At 39.2% G+C, this 17,291-nt stretch overlaps 1 protein-coding gene across 9 annotated transcripts in view; it reads left to right on the forward strand.

Annotated features, from left to right (window-relative positions):
• TEAD1 (TEA domain transcription factor 1) overlaps positions 1 to 17,291 on the forward strand; it is a 108,632-nt gene that overhangs the window by 61,328 nt on the left and 30,013 nt on the right. For all 9 annotated transcript variants that reach the window (XM_072422296.1, XM_072422295.1, XM_072422286.1 and 6 more), the window contains one exon: positions 14,825 to 14,889. In XM_072422296.1, coding sequence (XP_072278397.1) covers positions 14,825 to 14,889 — 65 coding nt within the window. The remainder of the gene's footprint in view (positions 1 to 14,824; positions 14,890 to 17,291) is intronic.

Consider the following 17,291-nt stretch of genomic DNA (forward strand, 5'->3'; position numbering starts at 1 on the left):
GTTGTAATGCTGCATTATATTCACCTTTAAACACAGGGAGTGGGTTCCCATTCTGTAACCGAAAGATGTCACAGTGAGGTAACGCTGCCGGATAATTTGAGTGGCTCTAATCCTGGGATGTCACTTTGTGAGTAAGTGGAGCCATATGTCCACAAAGTTGTAATGATTGCTACATTATCAAAGGGGGCTAACAAACCTCTTTACTTCTATTTTGCTCTCATTACAGCCTAATTTTATATTTTAATTTGTCCATTTGTAATTTAGATTAATGCAAATTGGCACAACTTCATCTACAGTCCTAATTAGAATGCCTGGAAAACATCGGCAAAACCCTGTCCTTACCGCTAATTTAGGCATGCGTTAAAGAAGGTGGCAGAAATCTGTTTAAAACTCGGAGAGCTCAGCCCAGAAATGGCTCGGCAGCTTTGTTTTCAATAATAAGATCTATATATTTGCAGTGCAGTTTTTGTTTGCTACAGTTTTAGTAAAATTCATATTCCATAGGATTGCATAACGTATTCCATGCACAGTATATGTGTGTAATATATGTATTGTCATACCTAGCCTTACCTTGAACATGCATGGTAAGAATAAAATTTACACAAGTCCTTAAACATAAATACACTTAAAACACATAGGTATTAAATCTGGAGTGTAAGCAGACAATTTATTTCACTTATGTAGGTTTAATGAGCCAGTTACTCGTTAAGCACAACAGTCCAGCTTTCACTGTGAGCTATGATGTTGCTTTCCTGATCTGTTCTTATCGTACATTTATAGAGCTGACGTGTTATGCAGACCTTTTACAGGGTCCACAGTCATGTCAGTCTTAGAGCTCACAAACTCTTAAACTATAGTCATGGCAGTAACTTAGTACAAGGTCAATTTGAGGAGAAGCCGAATAACCTACCAGTATGTTTTTGGATGTGGGAGGAACACAAAGTGCCCGGAGGAAACCCGCGCAAACACGAACAGAACATGAACCTTTATGCAGGTAGTGTCCTGGCCAAGATTCAAACTTGGATTTCTAGTGTTGCAAGTTGTGAGTGCTATCCACTGAGCCACCGTAGCACTACTATGATTTACAGACTGGGCTGAGCACAAACCTTCCGAGGGCAACGTGTCCTTGCCACAGTAGAGAAAGCTTGTGTATTTTAAAATGCTTGTATCAGTGGCTTTAGGATCTGCTTAAATTAACCATTTCTATAGATTTTTGTAAGATTTACTCCTTTCCCTTCCATCTTTTCTCTGGCCATCACCAAGACACTAAGGGATAATCCCACTTTATGGAGCCACAGTAGTAAAAACCTAAGGCAGGCCGTAACCCTTCTCAACCTAATCCAAAACAGACAAAAAAAAGGTTTCTAAAGTCCTGATCTAGTTATGATACAAGGTGTTTTTAGAAGTGTTTTGGTTTGAACTGGGCAGATTTATTTGGGCAGATTTAAAGTTATGTAAAAAGATGCCAAAACGCCATCACATTGTGTAGAAGTTGTGGCACATGCGATATATATTTATATAAACCATCACATGTAAATCTCAACCTAGACAGGTGATGCCACCTAGCTTTTACTTCCCTACTCAGAAATATACTCTCTTATAACACATTATATCCACACACTTCGATTTATGTGTTTACTTCCAACACATTCTTGGCATTGTAATTTAAATGTCGTTTGGTTTCTTAAAAGCCAAACAGCCATTGCCGTCCCACTTATTTTCATATTCAGTCGCTCAGTGAACTGCTTTGTCCCGTTCAATAAAGCTGATTTAAAGGCACGCAACGAAAGGCGCAGTATTAAAGGTTTGAGGCTGGAAGTCACGCTGAGAGAGTGTATTGAATGTCTCTGAAGAAATATGCTGTATTAAAAGATTTTCAGCTATGACTAAAATAGGAGGTATATTAGCAAGTACTTAAAGGCTCAAGCAGTAATGCCCTGTTTTGTGCCCCCCTAGGTGGTGCCATGGTTGTGTTAAGCAAATAGTCTTTCTGTATTCCTGTATAACAGTTTATTGTAATGATGTGGATTATAATCCTTACATCGGGTTCTAAAGGCATGATAGTAAGCAGTTCAGAAGTAAATACCATATACCATGCTGTGTCAACAAAACAGTAATATAAAAAAAAACAACTTTCCAGTTTTCTGAGTTATTACCTGTCCTTTAATAAAAGAATGTTTAACGCTATTGAAAAGAATGACTGCTGCCAGCGTACCGAACATAAATGCACGCCGTACGGGACATCTGTTATTATACTTCAGCTTTACTGTCCGTATGTAGCTTTTTGAAAACAGCACATGTTCAGACACTCGGAGTGCAGAGTGAGAATATTCCCAAGACAGCTGCAAAACTGAGATATAAAATATGGAAATCTGCATTTTAATGAGGATAATTTGTATTATTTCTCCAACAAATTATTAAAGCTAACTCACAACATTTGAAGAGCGTAGATTGAAGCAATACATAAACTGCTGTCATCTGGTAAAGTATGTATAAACCCATTCCCTGAAAACTACAGGCTATAACTTGTTAATGCCTTTTTCAATGTTTAGAATTTTGCAACTTTCATTAAAATGCATGGTGATCCTGCTATGAATTTCCTTGTTCAGACACTTTTTATAGGGTGAAAATGATCTAGCCATCTTTTATTTATTAAAAATCTATTCACTATTAGTTGGCAAATGTTTTCAATCCTGAACCAGATCCATTTCAGGTTTGCTGGATTAACCATGTTCTCCTATGATAGTAGTGAATATACTACAGTCTGGGATAGCTTTAATAAATCAGGCCCGTGGTTTCCACTGTAATACAGAAATGCTAGGAAAAATATTCTGGCATCTATTACTTTTCCTGCTTTGTCACATGGTCACATCTGCCTCTCCCACTAGCTAATTTTAGAGATCAACAGTATCAGCTGTAGTGCAATGTGCAATCACATTTGGCCCATGATATTCTGTCCACCACTGTGTTATGTATACATTGTAATCTGCTACAAATTTTTTATTTTTAATGCTACCTTGTTGCGATGCATGACATTAAGTGCTTGTGACATGTGAGCCTCATTTGATGCTTACTAAAATGTGTGTATGTAGGGCTGTGCTTCAAATAAGGACAGCATATAAATACCCCTTTATGATGCTTTTTCCACAGTAATGCAAACCATGGAAATATTTGTGAAAAGGATTCATGACCTTCTGCACGGGTGGTTGTGCAATGCATTGCAGCGTACACATTCTTGGTGTTCAGAAGTATTAATGTATAGAATTACTTGAATTAGGATTTTTTTTTCTTCAGAAGCATTTGTCGTGGCCTTTATTTTTAAATTTTTATTGTTGTTGCTATTAATAATCTTTATCACCCCTTCTCTACACCTCTGCTTGTGGATACGCAGTGCATAATTCCAGTAACTGAGGCTGTGTGGTCTGTTCTAGTCTTGTGCAGGTTCACAGCTTATTATGTCACCAAGTAGGAAATCCTCACATTCTCATTTTTCTCAACAATTATCGCGTTTCCCCGCGACCTGTCATTGCTGCAACTGATTAATGGTCGTAATAATTCCAGCAATCTAAAACACACCTCTGCCATAAATATTGAAATCAATTAATTACTTGTTCATTCTCTACAAGTGCAGGTGTTGCGATATTTTCTCCACGTGTTGCTGGAAGAGCCTCGTTGACGGACAGGCTCGTTAACTGGCCGTCGATGAGAAATTCATGTGCTCGGCCCCGTCCGATCACTTATTATCCAAGCACAGGAGAACAATTAACACCATTCATTTTAAAAGCGGGTCAGGCCTGTCTCTTTCGCTTCCGTCTTGCCATGTCACCATTTATGTTCATGTATCTTGACGGGCAGGCGTTGTCCAATGAGTCAAAATTGACTTTGAAAAGTGGCAGCATAATTTCAGTAGATGAGAAGACAAAGTAAGCGAGTTATTAGTCTGGCCCTGAGGAATTACAGCCAGGCAATTGTGATGTGATAAGACAGAGCCGGCAGGACTCCAACGACCAAACCAGGCAGAGGGTTAAATCAATATTTTCAATCTCTCCCAATCAATCTGGTGTTTGAGCAAGATGGAAACTTGTTAGCAATTGGCAGAATGTGTAAATGAAAAGTCAAACTTATTATTATTTGTTAAAAAGGAATCGACACGTAGCGCCATGCTTTCTGCCTGCTCGTAATTCTTCCATGATCAGCTGCTGGGGCATTCGCCGCGAAGGCAGCACAGCTCCTGGGGGGCTTTGCCAGTCAGAGCCTGGCGCGCACACAGCCCTAGATCTTTACAAACGATTGCAGCATCAATAGAACGTTTCTGAGATGTGACAAGTCCGTACTTATCGCTCATTATGGCCGGAGCGTGCTGGGGAGAATTAAAACCATTTGTCCTGAACGATGTCACAAGAAAATGGCCTTGTGGATGTCACCAAATCATTATTAATTAGAATATTACGCTCTTAGCATCCTCATGGGTCATGCATTGGATATACAGAAAAACGTAACTTCAAAGCTTATTTTATTTATTTATTTGTAATTCTAATTGTCAGCTACAAAATGCTCAGGGTGAAATTATAATGCCACAAACAAAATAACCGTATTGGTGAAGGAGAAAATGGATTGGGCAGCAGAAAAGCACCTGCTCGTTGGAAGTATTACTGAAAGACATTACTAGATGATGGTCATCACCAATTCAATATACCAGTTTTGTATTGTCCTTTGTCCATTGGATATGGATTTGACGATCCTTGTCGCGTTATGTTTTTCCAGGGCAAATTCAACTTTGGTTAGTTATTTTGAGGCGACGCAGATGGTTTCTGTTGCAGCAGCTTAGTAAATAAGGCCAAACTCTAATTAGTAAATGAGTCATAAATGCACTCAAAGTAGTGATTAGATCAGTCATTTTTCTACAATTTTTTTGCAGCTTGCTTCGGTGTCCTGAGGCCATTTGCAGTCATGATTCTAAAGACACAAAAGAATACATTGCAATATATTTTTGTGTGTGTTTGTATGTCTGTGGTTTCCAGGGCAGCTCTTAAGAAACAACAAAAAAAAATGAATGTCTTGCATGCCAGAAAAACTTGATTGCTGTTAACACATTTTCCCCTTTTTATTGAAATTGGGCTAATACAGGTGAAACTTGGTTCTAGTATAGCAGATGGGTACAAGAATTTGCAATATTCAGCAGCAGCCATCAAGGAAGTGGTGTAATTGTTATTTAGTACATCTTTCCTGTCCATTGTACCATTAGATTTACACACAAGGCCAATAGCAGACGATTGAGCCTTAGTATATGCCTTCCTTAAGAGCGTACCCAACCTATCTAGCCCTGATAGTGTTTTCGCCTAAATGAATGCATATCTGGGTAAGTACTTTTGCTGCTAGGACTAGCTGGGGCCATCTTTTTTATGGGTGGTTCAGTCACCCTGTGTGAACGACACCTTACAGTATACAAGTGCAGCTAAATTTACCTGTGTTGCTTTCTATGTGTATCTGAGCAATGCAACTTGAACTGCAAAGAATAGTGCTTGAACTTCCAATATTATTATTTTTTTTTCAGGTTTACATGCGGGCCCTTAGAAAATCAGAATAGCAAGTCTTTGGGCAACCATGTTGTCTAATAATGGTAACTAGGATCACTGTGGATAATCCCCTAGGCTATTTGTTTAGAAAAGAGTGTGGCTTGACATTCAGTTCCAGAGTTGTTAAATGATAAGTCATTTTAATCACTTAAAGTGAGGTAATATTTCTTGAAAACACCCCCAGGTAAAACTAAACTCCAGGATATGTTGGTTACTGCTGTTCTAATTAGTTTTAAAGCTTTGGCATGTTTACAGATGTGACAAGGAAGATATTTTAAAAAGATCCATACAATGAGTACCTGTGTGTAGCTGTCAATGGGACACATGTCCTTTAAATTATTTAAAACCTCCCGAAATGAAACAGACCTTTGTAAAAAAAAATAAATCTTCCTACCTGCCTTGGTTTAAATTGTAAGATGGGGGAAGGCATCTTTTGTTATAAGATTAGTTGTAATCGGAGATGAATGAGCAGTCAAGAAAAAATGTTGTACTCACAATCTTTTAAAGTTTAGGCTTACTTTGATGGAAAGTTGGTCAATGTTTTTAAAGTTTTCCACTTGTGAATTATTTCCCACTGTAGACTTATAGTAGTAGACTTGATGTTATTTACAAGTGACCCTATAACCCATCCCAGATTGATGATCAGCAGCTACAATTGGCTTCTCCAAGATAATTTCTGATGTTTTTCTTCCTTGGTGTTGTGGTAACACACACCTGAATGCTCCAGACCAACGAACGGCCAAAACTTCTGCTTTTATGGAAGTGCTCAGACTTGCTAATGGTCGTTTAATCAATGCATTTGGTGAGCAGCACCTGGCCACTAATCTATATGGAAGCGGTACGGGTGTAATATTATTATTATTTTTAAACAGTATTTATATACCGCCAACATATTACAGAGCGCTGTACAATAAATAGGGGTTGCAAATGACAGATACAGACCGAGGAGAGGACCCTGCCGAGAAGAGCTTACAATCTAACAGGTGTACCTTTTTTTAAGACCTGCTAAGGAACTTTTTTTTTTATTATTATTTGTATTTCCTGATACACAAAATTACAGAGGTTAGGACTCCTTTACACCTCTACACTAGGTAATGTAAACAGCAAAGGTGCAGACTCTGAACTGAAGGCTCCATCATGTTTCGGTAAACTGACCTCTTCTGCTTCCCGTACCTTCCACAGACAATGCAACCCAGTTCAATGTTCACCCTCAAGTAGCTGAAGTCCTCTGAAGTACTGCTAGGCTCCATTGTGATGGGCCCTGGTGCAGTAGCATGGTCTGCATAGCATAGAAGGGCTCCTCACGAAGCAGTTATATAAAACCCCATAAAAGCCATTAAGCTTTATAGATTTGTACCGTAAGAAAGAAAAGCCTACTCTTCATAACTAACATGAACAGGGTTCACGTTTAACATGACACTTTTAAAAGTTCCAGCAGTTTTTTTTATTATTATTTTATGAAAGCTAATGTTCTTTACTACCAACTAAGGCTAAGCTGTTAGGGCACCTTGGCAGTTTTTGTCTTTTATTTTCATTGTTCCATTAAACATAAAAGAAAAAAAAAATTAAAGGGAAAAAACCTTTAAAATAACCAATGGCTTTTCTTGTATGTTATCCGTTGCGTCCTTGGTTCTTATTGTTTGGATTTTTTTTTCTTTAAAGAAATTTTTACATAACACTTTTATTGTGCGATGTGATGTATAAACCTGTACATTTACAAAGACAAAATATAAAGTATTGCCGGAGGGGAAGAAAAAGAAGCTTTATTTTATTTTCTGGCTTCCGAGTGTCCTTGCTTTCTGTTCAAAGGGATCAGAGAGAGAGGGAAAAAAATTACCTACTTGGTGAACAGGGGAAGAGACCTGTACAGCCCCTGGAATAAACATTTTGCTGTCAAGGTTACAAAAATATTGCGAGAAAACACAATGCACAATACATGTGTATTGTTTCCTAAGCATTATTTTGACGATATGGCTAAAAAAAAAAAATCATTGCTGTTCTGTCATTGATACTGGTTATGTGGATTGAGGGTTTTACAGCCTAACCTTTTGCTGGTAAAGAGGTAGAAGTAATAGGAAAATATCTTTCTTTACAGAAGTCATTTGGGGTGGTAAGGAGTGTCCAAGCTTTCTGTATTATTTGTAAATGTTTTTTCATTTAACCACTGAATTTGTAAAATACTTTCTTGCTACCGTAGTTAAAATAGAAATGGATTTAGCATTATAAATCAGTCCTAATAAAACATCCAACAGTTGATGGTAATAGCTTAGACCCGGTGCTTGGTAGATTTTGGCCATTCGCTGACTTCTGCCTGAGGGTTTGGACAGCTGTTAGGTTGCAGAAATGCATCATTTCTATGGAAGTCGTCATTTGAACCCTATTAGATCAATAATTTGTTGGTGTCCTGGTCACAAGGGGGAATTTTACAGGTCAAATGATTTCATTCCACTGGATGAAAAAGGTCGTCAGGTGCTACTTTCAAGGCTGTATGTAACATTTAATGATAAAGCTCCAAAGCATCTTAAATATCGGATATATCAAATTTTACTGCCATAATTTTTCTTCTGTTCCTCTTGGTCACCATTGTTAGTAATCATGTTGTGAAATGTTTCTGTTCTGGTAACAATGAAGAAGAATGACCGTTACCTATCACTTATTTCCTGGGATAGATTTGGAAGAGTTACAGCCTCTGTTAGGTTTTAAAAGTTCCTCAATGGCGACACAAACAAAGATTTATTAGTAGAATGGAGATTGGATATAATTTCTGGCATGGCTTATAATACTGGCTCTAACTTGTGTGACCGCTTCTCTTCTTGTAAAGGATTCATGTGGACGTTAAGTAATAGAAAATTCCCACAAAAAGGAAAATGAACCAGAAAGGTTCCTTAGAAAAATTGTCTGGAGTTTGTCTAGAGAACAATGATTGTGAAAACCCGTATTTGTTCCTCCATCCCAAGAATGAAATTTTAGCAAAAATGACAACGTTGGCAGCTGTGCGCGCTCTGTTCATATAAGTGCACCCCGCAGAGGATCTCTGCTCATAACTAAAAATGGAAAGGAAGAAGAGTATGGTTGCATTTTTCAGATGTTCTCTTCCCGCCTATAGGCTATAGAGGCCTGCTCCCACATGTTACGGGGTTCTGGCATTGTATAAATGGTTCCACTCTGGCCACAAAACCAGAAGACACAAGATGTGCTTCCAAACAAAATATTTGTCCTACGCAAAGATAATTATACTGAAAAATAAGAAAATGGTCTGTATATTGTTGTACAGCCTTTTTTCATATGCTTCAATAAAAGTAGATGGTGTATGCACACAGTCTGCTGATCCTCACGTGCCCGTCCTTTCCGTCCTCACTTTAATGGTGTCATGCATACAACACAAGATTTATTAATGAATACCTGGGCTGTATTTAGTTATAGTTGTTTTCAATGTAGGTTTTTGCGATCTCCGTGCCAAGCTCCAAAGACAAGTGTTCATGTAGGTGCTTTATTGTTAACCCCAAAGTTTGTGGAGCGCTGCTTTCTCGGCTGATAGCTTTAGTCACTTATGGTGTCAACTGATTGTGGAATGCTGCAAATCCAACACGTTTTAGCTGTGCACTGTAATGCAGATTACCTACATTGGTTCACTACAGTGCCACACATTGTAAATGACACACACCAATGGTTCCTGATGAAGCCTTGTTACAGAATATACTGCAAAGGGCTTCGTTGGGCATCTTTATCCAATATATTAAACTTAATGCAACGCAAATAATGAGTGTCACAATGGGCCTGATTTATTAAAGCTCTCCAAGGCTGGAGAGGATACACTTTTATCAGTGAAACTGGGTGATCCAGAAAAGCTGGAATGGATCTGGTCCAGGATTTAAAATATTTTCTAACAGATCGCAAAAGACATTGAAATAAATCCATTCCAGGTTTTCTGGATCACCCAGGTTTACTGATGAAAGTGTATCTTCTCCCGCCTTGGAGAGCTCAAATATTCTACCTGTGCGCCTTGCCTCCTTCAGAGTCGACAAAACATCATTCCTCTGCACCAACCATGGACCTTGCCTGCAAAATGTGTAGGTGCAGCTGCTTCAAGTTTCCACCAGAAGTGCTTGTGATGTGGTGACAACACAAGACATTTCTTAGAGACCGTATAGAATGTTGTCACCCCATAACAGGAAGTACCTGAACAAAACCCTTTTATGGCTCTAGCACCAGGTAATGTTTAATGGTCAGAAAAAGCTTCTAAAGATTCTCCAAAAAGTTTAGGCTTTAAGGGGTTGCAGGGGGGGGGGGTGTTAAATTCTACTTTTAATATAGAAAATAAGCAAATGAGTAGCTAGCGCATCACAAAAAGCTTACAGCTGAGCCAGGGTTATGTTCCTCGGATATTTCCCCCATTATCACATAAAAGGAATGTCAGAAAACAAAGATTATAGGGAATACATTCACATACTAGAACACAGAGGCAGCAGCTGCCATCACGTTTAACAGTTGATTTACTTGGATAGTAGGTGAGAATATACATATTAGCATATCGGCACAGTAGCTCCGCAGGCGTCGGATATTCATTAACCCCCTTTTCCAGCAGTGCGTTGCCATCTTTAAATGAAGCTGCCTCAAGTGTCTTGTAGCTGTTAAATTGGATTTGTCAGGGAACCAAGTGTCAGCTGCTGCAGGACAGGGCCCACAATGGCTGCAGTGCTCGTCCTTTGTAGGCAGGGTTTAAATAACAATTGATGAGTTTTAGAAGTTGTGTGGATCATTGTGATTAAGAGGGAAGCTTTGTGAATAATGCAGAGTACACAACGCACAGCTGGCTAGCAGAATGCTTTCTCTACAAGGGGAGGTCACCCCTAGTTCATGCTGCTGTTCCAGCGCTGACTGACAGCCATGAAACCTTAACACAATCAAACAAAGCACTCGAAACGTGCATTACCTTCTCATTTCAATTTCAAACCCTGAATGGAGAAAAAGGGGGAAAAACAAATAATCGCACATACAGATATGGCATGGGGCTGTGCTCATGAGAGGATTGATCCTTGCCCTGCTGCCGCAATGTTTGTATTGTATCAATCTTTGTACATAACACTGAAGATTTATTAACAATTCAAAGTATCAGTTTTATGTATAGAAGAACATTTTAGTTTATAATGTACAATTACAGCTATGAATACACGACTTGCCTGAATGATTTTAAGTTTCCTTGCTTACTTTTGATTGGTACTGATAAGAATTTGTAAATTACCCCTCTCTATTCTCGGCTTTACTTTAGCAAATAGCTCTTATGGGTAGATGGCACCCACATGGTTAACTTCCCCCAGATGCTCAAACGGTAGTCACTTCTGCTCCTTTCTTCATTGATGGTACTTTTTGGTTGACCCAGATCTGTGTCATGAGGGTAAGGATGTGGTTCTGCTGTGTAAGCTCTGATTTTAGGGACTTGGCAGGTAGTTAGGGATTCTTTTCAAAGGAAAGGAATGGTGTTCTGTAGCAGAAGGACACAGACTTCAAACCTGTTACCAAGCAGCACATAGAAGGAAAACGCTTTGCAATACATACAGGGAACATACAAGCAGGAGATCTGAGAAGATCTGATTACTTGTCAGTGTGCTGTCTATCCGCCATGGTCCAGTAGCTGACAGCTTGTTTTTCCCCAAACTACAGGTGATGTTAAGGATCTGGCTGTGCTTTCTGGTAGAGGTGCCTACATCACAACGCTGTATAATCAAAGCAACTAAAATAATGGCAGGTTGAAGAGTTCCGCTTAGTTGTTGATTTGATCTGTTAAAAAAATAAAAAAAAATCTACCATGTATTTATAGTAAATAAATATTTTGGATCAATGTCAGGTTTTCCTGCTGAGAATTGTGTTGGTTTGTCTGCATGTTTTACTGTCTATGCATTTTTTCATGGTCATATTTCAGATATGTGGCTTGTACTGATGGTGGATATTTGTATGTAGGCGCATTACATTCAGCTGCAGTTTCTGTACAGTACATTTTGGGAACATTCGGGCACCAATTTTACATCTCAACGCCCAGTATAAAAAAATGAATCCTAATAGTTACTTAGCTAGAAAAAGGTTATCCTGAGACCAATCTAAAGTTGGAATACGCTCCTAAACTAGACGTCAACCTAATTCCCAAATATAACTTTTATAGTAATTGAATCAAGAAGCCAACACATTTTAGGTGTTTTGGTTTGGAGCTTTAATGTCTTGGCAATAAAAACCTGCCAGGGGTTCTAGTTTTATCATACACATTGCTATGTGTGTTTAGTCAGAAGATCCAACCATCCAGCTGGCACCTCAGCCAGTTCTTTGTCGTCATGTCTTACACACCGATATCTCCCCATCTTGTGTTTTCTCTCTGTGGACAGATCCCTCCTCTTCCTTTTTTGACTTTTTTATTCCGGCTCCGCACCCTCCTCCTTGCTCATCTTTGAATATCTGGTGGCTTGCTTTTAGAAGGCCACTTCCCTTTCGGATTTTGTATTTAGCATACAGGGAAAGGGACCCATCAGCCAAGTCCTGCTGAGCATTTTTTTTTCCAGGCCTGTGAAAAGAATGAATTATTCAGCAGAAGCATGCCTACAGCCGCCCATTTGGGAGCTTTGATCTGCGAATCAGGCGGCCACATGAATGCCCTTATTGTCAGTTTATGTGTACACAGTGTGTGAATTATTGAAAATAGTGAGGCCTGAGCCTCATCTGGTAGAGATTACAGTGCAGGCATGCTGGGTGAGGGCCTGTAATTGAATGTCCCCCAGATGCTGTTTATTGGCCCACGTCACATGAACCCCCCCACTTTGCAATAAGCTTGTCTCCTAAAAAAAAGGCAGGGTGCCCAGCCCCCCCAACCACATTCGTGAGTGCGCGCTTTTTTCCCCCCAGCACCTGCCTGGAATATTTTTACAAGCTGAAAATGTTTTTTGTATTGTTCTGATGAAGAGGACCCAACTTATTGATATAAACCGATTATTCGTCTTTGACTTGCAAAACCGTTCTTGTGTGCACAAAGGATTTTCTTACTAAGCAGATTTAAAGTGAATGAAACATGGGGGCGGCTGACTTTATGGTCACTTTCGCAGGAGTTTCACGTCGTTGGCACTCTTTACTCTTAAGTGGCAGCGAACTATAAGATGCTGCCTGTGGCTGGGGGAGCATTGTTGTTGTGTATTGTTTATTCTTTTTTGTATTATTATTTATCAGCATCAATACACATCAAGGATACAGAGTATAAAGGGTGAGCACACGGGGACTGTGAATATTTTCAGTTCTGGTTAAATAAAGCTCTCCTGGTTCTAGGGGATATTTAGAAATGTCGACTTATTCATAGGTTACAGGCGAAAGAAACACATTCAGGTGTGCGATAGAGAAAACCCAAATTCAAGCACATTCAGCACTGTGTAATGTTTTGAGGGGGATTGTAAATGTGTTGATTTTACCACCTTTTATACTTTGTTGCATTTCAGTTCTGCTGATTTATTCAGCCACTTCCTTTCTACAGGCGATGCCAGCTTGGCATTTCTCAGGGCGGGTTTCCTAATGGTGATAACAGTGGACCATGCCTGCATAATGTGTGCTGGCACAGCTGCTCGTAGTGAGGTTGGGAGAGCATATTACAGGGTGATAACTGAGGAGAGCAACGCAGATAGAGCGTTGTAATGGACAATATTGTAATGGGCAATGGGAGTCTGCACAAGAACCTTTGTGGCAGGCTCATCAGGTACAGAATAAAAAGATAGTATTAGCTATGATTTATATCCATAGCTTTTTATGGATGCTAGAATATTATTGATGAGAGAATCCTTATTGTCTCGGATGAAAATCTAGAGTTTTTAAGGTGCCACTCGATAGTGTTGAATCTGATCACTAACGCCACCGATTGTTTAAAAAATAGAGGAGTCCTAGTTGCCTTCTCCCTACTTAGACCAGGTTATCTGTACAGGGGTCATTTGTTCCAAAGCGCCCCAAAATTATGTTGGGTCATTTAGAGAAGCATTGATTAAGCATTTGTATAGGCTTTGTTTTATTCTGACACGGCTCCAAGACTTTTCTAGAGCTGCCCCAGAATGGTCTTCCTCGTTCTATTCGGCTTGCTCCTATCTTCTGCTTCTTTAGCCCTCAAAACCCAACGCTTCATCCTCAACTACCTGTCTTTTTCTGTCTCCTAAACCCTCACTACTTACCATACCCCCTCCTATTGTGTGGTACTTCCCCCTCCTCCTAGATTGTAAGCTCTTCAGGGCAGGGTCCTCTCCTCCTCCTGTGTCACTGTCTGTATCTGTCTGTCATTTGCAACCCCTATTTAATGTACAACGCTGCGTAATATGTTGACGCTATATAAATCCTGTTTATTAATATTAAATAAATAAAGCTTTTTCTGCATTGGAAATTACAAAGAAAAGTAAGGAACTTTTGCTGGTTCTTTTCCTGCCCAGGGGTCATTATTTTTGTTTTTAGGAAGCTGCAGCAACAATAGTTGTATGCAACGTTTGTTATGTTTTTGTTGTTGATGTAATTGCTGATAAATGTATATAATACAAGGCTGTGTGTGTATTACATATTCATTCTGTCATGAATTGGCTGTAGAGTCAGGCAGGGATTCTTGGACACAATCTCAGATTAAGTGATACAGCGGTGCTAATGGCAAAGCCGTGTTATATATTAGCTGGTATGTATGACGTTTTGTTCTGCATTCAGATCAGAGGTTGTTTGTACAGAAAACCCAGGAGGTTTAGCTCATTGTCAGACAGATCCCCTGATATTTACCTTGATAGCAGAGCGTGTTGTGTCTACACTGTTGTTTCCTTGCATATGCAGAATCTAAGGTGAGGACAGATTGTCAGGATTCCAACTACATTGCATCCAATTACTGAAGAAGCTAAAGGGCCACTGCAGGGCCCGGGACAATCTACAACAGCCACGATGTGACAAATAGGCCATTTTATAAACCATTAAAAAAATCTGCAATAACATACAGACAAATTTTAGTTAAACCTATAGTTGGATAACATGTTGGCTTCATATTTGTTTAGAGGTTTCAGTGCTGAGATGGACTCCCATTAGTAATCACAACCACTTCCCCAACATCTACAGATGATAATGCCGCTCCATCCGACATAACCCAGCGAAAGAAATTTCACTTTTGTGTAATTAATCTCCACATTCATACACATTCCTATATACATACATACTAGCACAAGGGAAGTTTTCCAGTGATCTGAACCTATTCATTTTTTTTTTTGCAGGTAGAAATGAATTGATAGCCAGATACATCAAGTTACGGACAGGCAAAACGCGGACCAGAAAACAGGTAATACATTGTACTTGAACATTGTACATTGAACCATGTTCTTATGGGTTATTGGGGGACAGTGTGGATACAAAATCTTTTAAGCTATGGTGCAGCATAAGGGCTACAAAAATTGCCCAATTTTCTAAGCAATTTGTCTCATTTTGATCATTTTACTTAGGTTAAATTAATGCCTCTGAAAGCCAATTCCAATTGCTGTAGTAGTGAAGATGCTGCTGTCGTGCTGAATAAAATATCCCGCGAGTTCTTATGCAGCATCATTGTCATGTTTATGCTGCGAGAACACAAAATAATTTTCCTGATTCCAGCGCTGTGCTTTATAATAAATGTAGCGCTGAATATACAATCTGAGACCATAATTATAGCCAGATGTGTTATTCTGTACCAAGCAACATCTCCTAATGGGGGTAAGGGTAGCTTTTTGTAATAAAACCAAAATTGGGGAGGGGGGAAGATGAGTCTCGTTTTTCAGTGCTGGTCATTTGTAGGGCTAATTGGCAAGCTATTGTCAAACAAAAGCCATGTGAATGGGGGAGATATGTCACCAAGGATTTGGGGGGGGGTCTCCCCAACACAGAATTGTCTACTCTCTCCCAGACCACTCAGCCAAAACATTGATTGGTCACAATGGCCCCTAATAAGACTTGGGATATATCAGGCAGCAAGGAAACAGTCAGTTCTTAAGGGGGTGTATTGAAAGTAGGCATGCCAGTATATATAAATAAATTCAACAATGACCAGATTGTGATGGCTAGACAACATGTGAAGTGTTCTCAGTGCATGAGTTGATAACTACCAAAATTTGACCAAAGTAAGACAAATGGAGAACCAGTTCATTGGTGAATGAGGAGGCTAGTCCATCAGGTCCAATCCAACAGGAGAGCTTCTGCACCCAAAAAACATGCTGGCCATGTGACAATGGTATCAGAACACAGTGCATCATGGCTTGTTATGGGGGCTTTTAGCTGCAGACCAATCCGTGTGCCCGAGCTGTGCACCTCCAAAACACGTACAGTGTACCCATGGGTGTCAGGACTGGGCAGTGGAGCAATGGAATAAAGTGGCCTGGTTTTAGGAATTGCATTTTCCAAGCGGATAATCAGGTGAATGTACATTGTGTACACAAGGAAGAGATGGTTGCAGGATGTACTATGGGAAGAAAGCAGACCGACAGGCAGCGTGAATTTGCTGCTAATCCTTTCATTTATAATACATATATCTATATGCTGCAGTCATACTGCAATTATAATTAGATTTATTAGTCTGCATCTAAATTTATGATTTCTTCATCATTGCAATAAATACATTGGCACTAACACCACCGATTGTTTAACAAATAGGAGTCCTAGTTCCCTTCTCCCTACTTAGACCAGGTTACCTGTACAGGGGTGATTTGTTCCAAAGCCCCCCAAAAATTATGTTGGGTCATTGGTCTGTAGTTATTAAACCATTAGGCTAACCTGGTCAGGAGTTTCCAATATCAATGCATTTCTAAGTCCACCTGTCACCTACAAAAATGGGAGAGGGAGGATCTGTCATTAGTTACAATGTTTATAAATGGTTTCCTGCAAGATTCACACAATTTTCATATAGAATTCATACATTTCTAATAATTTTAATTTATTCAATAAAAAATGAAAGTTGGTTAATTGTTATGTTAAGAAAAATATATGATTAGATAATTCAGTGCACGGATTAGCTGCTACCACCATGTAGGTGTGAGGAATATAATGTGTGTTTCTAAAATTGGATTTTATTCTGGTAATTTTGAGGACCAATGTGTTTTTTTTTTGTTTTTACACTACAGTTCATTTTCCCTGTAAATAATTTTGGGTTTACCTGCCAGCAGCCACCCCTGGTCTCCTGACTAGTCTTGTGTTTCCAGGGGCATGTCGTCTGGTAACAATAGCCCCTCACATTGGCATGCCTAAAATGTTACAGTCCACAAGAAAGCGACTGATGAGTCAGCAGTAAACGCCAAGTCCCCATCCCCGGGCTCCTTTCTCAATCAATTAGGCGAGAGTGAAAGAGCAGCCTATGCCCCCAAACAATGCCTTGATTTAACCAGTGAAGATTTACTGGGGCCAAGTTCAAATCCTTTTTAAAAAGCCCCTAACAGCACAGGTTTAACACAAAATATTGCCCAGCACCAGATCTCTGTGTTCTGTTTTATTTGTCATTTATCTGCATATTTTTTATCCAGTTATATACTCTATAATATTGCTCTGTGTTTTAGTATTGACAATCTTTTATTTATTTTTATTATAACACATGTTTTATAAAATGAAAAGTGAAGCTTTGTTTATGTTTATTGTTAAATATGCATTGTGTAATGTATTAGATAACTGCAACCTAATGTATTGGATAGACGTAACTGCAATTTATCATATGGTTGTCAATGT

This window comes from Pyxicephalus adspersus, chromosome 9, assembly GCF_032062135.1.
Source record: "Pyxicephalus adspersus chromosome 9, UCB_Pads_2.0, whole genome shotgun sequence".
NCBI classification, from domain to species: Eukaryota; Metazoa; Chordata; class Amphibia; order Anura; family Pyxicephalidae; genus Pyxicephalus; species Pyxicephalus adspersus.